At 31.2% G+C, this 5212-nt stretch overlaps 1 protein-coding gene across 4 annotated transcripts; it reads left to right on the forward strand.

The window, feature by feature from the left end:
* The first annotated feature begins 272 nt into the window (after nucleotides 1-272).
* Nucleotides 273-4212, forward strand: LOC111900614 (uncharacterized). Of its 4 annotated transcripts, none has more exons than XM_023896501.2 (6): nucleotides 273-476; nucleotides 1136-1301; nucleotides 1763-2303; nucleotides 2778-2867; nucleotides 3430-3620; nucleotides 3746-4212. In XM_023896501.2, the coding sequence occupies exons 2-6, from the start codon at nucleotides 1206-1208 to the stop codon at nucleotides 3884-3886; spliced, it is 1059 nt and encodes a 352-aa protein (XP_023752269.1). In that variant the 5' UTR covers nucleotides 273-476; nucleotides 1136-1205; the 3' UTR covers nucleotides 3887-4212. The 4 variants fall into 4 exon arrangements, with proteins under 4 accessions (XP_023752269.1, XP_023752266.1, XP_023752267.1 ...); XM_023896498.3 differs by having other exon boundaries at nucleotides 274-476; nucleotides 1685-2303; XM_023896499.3 differs by having other exon boundaries at nucleotides 274-476; nucleotides 1147-1301; nucleotides 1685-2303.
* Nucleotides 4213-5212: the final 1000 nt, after the last annotated feature.

The raw sequence follows: 5212 nt of genomic DNA on the forward strand, positions 1-5212 counted from the left end.
CAAATAAAATAATTTGAGAATTATCCATTATTTTTTTGTTATTCTCTCTTCAAACGCAACAAATTTATCTGAAAGCAATGGATTGAAAATGATTTGTTTATCCATCAATTAAATCGAGATAAAAACAAAGTCAAACAATCGAACGATATTTTGACTCTTTTCTTTATATAGAGTTGGTGATAATTAAATCTGTGTTTTTATTTGTTTTGTTTTTAATTTTTAACTTGGGTGACGATATTAATACGACACGTGTACAAATAATAAGAAAGTGTTAAAGAAACCCAAACCCAAACCCAGGTTAACTCCGTGTCTACGTTTCTGATTCCCTCACTCAAACTCTTTCCCTAAACCCTCAATTCTTCCCACAAGTTCGTTCTCCATCATCATCATCATCATCATCATCATCTAGGGTTTCCCCCCTCAAAAATACCAAAATCAATTGCGGTTTTAGGGTTTTTCTTCATCGTCTGCAAATCGTAAGTGATTCTGTTCTCTGTTGCTTTCGCTGTATTTTACTTATCTGTCGGATTGCGGTATTGATCATTATGTTCACGGTAGTTTTCTGATCATCGACGTGTATGTATCTATTGTTGAATTTTAAGTTTTTTATAAGTCGATGAATTGTTGGTTTGTAAATTGTAATGATCGTCTATTGTTGTTGGACATAATCGATGATCATGATTTGACTCGAATTTTATTGTATGAATATTTATGTCACGAAACCGTTTGCCTTATATTAGAATCTTTCGATTCATGTGGTTTTGAGTAATCAGAAGTGATTGCTTTTATGCTTTATCAGGAAGTTACCACATGATTTCATTTTTCTTAAAATCTAGTTATATGTAAGAAGGGTTTTACCACTGTGATAATTAGACCTAAATTAGGGCGCTTTTTATGCCTTGTTTTATATATTGTTATACAATTTAGAATAGGGATAATGGTTTTCCTTTATTTAACATTTTACAATTTTTCCCTTATTTAACTTTTCCTTCCATTTCCCTTGTGCCTTCATTTACTCATTAATTTTTAAACATCATTTATTCAGACAACGTTTAGTCAAAACAAAAGGCGTAATTGTTACGAATCTTTTCTTCAAGCATATCAATAATGGTTTTCCTTTTTAAATATTTTCTAGTGTTGATCCAGGTAGTATCTTGGAGGTTTTGGAAGAAAAGGTTTCTTGATTGTTGTAACAAAGTTGATATATGGATTCCATGGATGTTAAAGGTATTGCATGGGTTGGGAATATCTATCAAAAGTTTGAAGCTATGTGCTTAGAGGTTGAAGAAGCTATGTGTCAGGTATAACTATATCTTTCTTTATTGACAAATCTTCATAAATGGTCCCTGTGGTTTCCCAGAATATCAAGTTTAGTCCCTAACTTGATATTCTGGGAAACCACGATAGAATTTGAAACCACAGCGACCTTCCATGAGACCAAAAAAAGTTAGGGACTAAATTTGATATTCTGGGAAACCACAGGGACCATTTATGAAGATTAGTCTTGTTTATTCCTTGGATCCATCAATTAATTTCTATATCTGTCAAGAATCTTGTATATACCAGTCAGTAAACTTAAACTGTAAACCTGGATAAAGTAATAAAAGATATTCATTTAGCGAGGTTTATTTATTTATTTATAGATAAATGAATAAATGAATAAATAAATATTCATTTATCTCAGGAAACAGCTAAATATGTTGAAAATCAAGTCCAGACAGTGGGGGCAAGTATGAAAAGGTTCTGTTCTGATGTCATGCAGGATTTGCTTCCCCCTTCATCAAAAGATCTCTCTAAAGTTGCGAGTGCAGAATTACTATTAAACCCTTATCTTGAATTTGGAATACACATGAAGCCCATATCAACCTTCAAGGAAGATGTTTCAGTTAAAGATCAATATCCTATTCCTGCCCATGTCAAGGGTATTTCTGAGGACAAAAATGGTATTTCTGAGGATAAATTGAACTCTAGCAATGATGCTTGGGAAGATTGGTCGTTTAATTGGGATATAAGTGATCAAGATGAAGCAAAGTGTGTGGAAGCATCAAATGAAGATATAATAGAGTTGGAGACAAGAGGAGGGCAGGAGGGGCAAATATGTAATTTGATCACGGGTGCTTCTCCAGCACTCACTACTAAATTTGCTAAATCGAGTAGAAAGGGAGTGAAAAGATCCAAATGTATCTCCTCTAACAATATCATAAGAACAGAACATACAAATACAACTACATGTGAAAGTAGTGAGTTGGAGGTTTCAGAGGCTCATTCTAATACTTCAAGTGGTGGAGATGTGTCCCATGCAGGTATGTCTTAACACCAATATACCTTCCTTAAAATTGGTAATAACTTCTTAGAAGCCCTAAGAGAAATAAGTAGAAGTACCAGAAATGTAATAAAAGATAAGTGAGGGGGCAATTTGGTAACTTCCCTTGTTAAGTTGGTTTAGGTAACTTAAATACAAGTTTAGGTTGAATCGGTTAGAGTATCTTTGAACATAATTAGTTGAGTAATGAGTGAGAGATCACTTGGCCTCTTGAAAGCCAAGAACCCTTTGTATTCTTTGATTTTAGTCTATAATTCTGCAATTAAACCCTAGTCTACATCACAAAGTAGTTACTTTTTGCTAATGCTACCAATATGAACATTGGACTTTACGTGTTACATATTAGTAATGAAATGTAACTATGTAATAATATTGCTTTTAGGGGTAAAGAATTCTAAGTTTGTTGCTATTATGTGTTAAGAATGTTCAATTCTATTTGCTTTTTTGGTTGCAGATCCATGTGAAAATAGCAGCCATCCAACCGCTAGTGCTGATACTCAGTGTGGTCAATCTGTTGGTGACGAGGTATTACAGTCCCATACAGGTAAACTATCATTACCCAATTCCTTATATATATATATATATATATATATATATATATATATATATATATATATATATATATATATATATATATACTTTTTTTCCCATTAAGATAAATGATGCTTAAAGAGTATTTGAGAAAATGAAGACACACTTGTGGAAATGGAAGAAAAAAATCGACGGAAAATTTCCTTACTTTCTCTATTAAGTTGTTCTTTCTGTGTTAAGTGAAAAAAAGAAATACTGGATTAAGTTCATTAAGTCAAAAAGAAACAACACCGTAGGTGCTGTTTGTTTTTTCTAAGTTAAAAGTTAAAACGTTTACAGTCATCTGCAATCCTCTGTAGCAGAAGAGGTAGACCAAATGTCTGCAAACTATAATAAGAAGTCTGTTTGTTTATTAACGTTAGCATGTTGCTGCTCTTTCAAAAAACGTTAGCATGCTGCTGAAATAAACTGAAATTAACCATACAATAGTTAAAAATAATTCTAAATCAAAAATTTATTTAGTTTTAATCATATGCAAATCGAATATAAATTCCATTGTGATGATATAATTTTAGGAAGTTCAGCTTCAGCACACCATGATCATCCAGATTTGGAACAGGAAAACAATACTACTACTATAGATGGAGATATAGATGTATCTGAATCAGGGTTTGAGGAAACATGTGTCTTAGTTGATGGAAATGATTATCATCATCCTATTCCTATCAGTATTAACCACAAAGAACAAACAAGATGCTCATACAAGGTATATATATATATATATATATATATATATATATATATATATATATATATATATATATATATATTTAGATTTCTTTACTTTTAGTAAAATATGTAACAAATAAATAAATACCTTTTGCATTGCAGAAAAAGATTCAGGGCGCGTTTTCTTTAAAAAAGAAGTCAGCAAGGAAGCTAGAGTACAAGCAACTACAATACGACAACAATCTCACGTTTTCAGATAACAAAAAACCCAACTCAATAGACTCTGAATGGGAGCTTCTCTAGATCTTCCTCTCTTTCTCATTATCAACCAACCCATTTGTAAATAAATTCCTTCCTATAAATATGTATATGATTTCAGCCCCTTTTCAGTACAATTGATCCCATTAAGTAAAGCTCTCGAGGATCGGGTGATTTGAGTTAAGGGAGCTGTTAATAGTATTATTCATTGTGGAGTTGAATTAAGCTCTTATTTGATGCCATAATGATAATTGATTATATATATATATTGTAATTTGTAAATGAACCTTGGTATTTCTCAATATCATGGAATGCAAGGGGACTAAGGTTAATATCCAGTTATTTAAGAAGAATAAATTATGTTGCTATTATTTGGGCTTTTGGGTTTACTTCATTGCTACAAACATGGTTGTGATAATAGTTGTTCTGTTGTTTCTTTCGTACGATTGTGTTTGTTATTGGATATGATGACACTGAATTACAATTAAAATTCAAATACTTTAGTCTTGGGTTTTTCAAAATGGACTCATTTACATACCATTTTGGAATTTGAAAACAGATCTTTCTGATAAAGATCATATGATGTAATTTTGATCCGATTAAATGGATCGACTGTTAGAGGCTTCAATAGGAGAATAGGTGTTGCAATTCCATATTGTAGGGAAGAAAACGAAGTAATATTGTTAATGGAGTTCACTACTTGACTAACTTATACAACTACAATATATAATTGAATTGTTAACCATCTAACATTTTAATTAACAGAATTAAGTAACTAGCTAATTATGTCGAACTAATTAGTTACAAGGCTACCCATTCTATATTCTGATTGCTGGAATGCGACGATCCAAAAAACACGTTATAGAAGCAATAAAAACAATGACCATAACATACAATTATGAATCTATGTTCATTAGGGCTGGAATTGTTACGTTGTAGTTTATTATTGTTACTTTTTTCTAAACTGTATAAAATACCAATTATAGCTGTTAAACTTTTTTTTTCGTTAAAATTTGTTTGACTACCAATAAGTTTGGTTAATACATATTGGTAAATATATATACCAACATGTATAGGGGTTTTATAAATGACATTTTTCCTGTTCTTGAACATTGTGAAACATGAATGTGGCTTGTGTGAATGGTGGTTTTGTGAATAACTCAGATTGAAAACCAGATCCAATTTTATTTATTTTTTATTAATTTCTACCATGAGTTTAAATTTTAAAGAAGTGGAGGAAAATAGGATACGTCAACGTAAGTTTAAACTTTAAACTTTACTAAGACGTCAAAGCTCTTGAAAAATTAAATACTAAACACACTTAAAAGTTAAAATAAAATCTCCAGAAAAATTTCAAACTTTTGGGAAAAG

Source organism: Lactuca sativa, chromosome 8 (genome assembly GCF_002870075.4).
Source record: "Lactuca sativa cultivar Salinas chromosome 8, Lsat_Salinas_v11, whole genome shotgun sequence".
In the NCBI taxonomy this organism is placed as follows: Eukaryota; Viridiplantae; Streptophyta; class Magnoliopsida; order Asterales; family Asteraceae; genus Lactuca; species Lactuca sativa.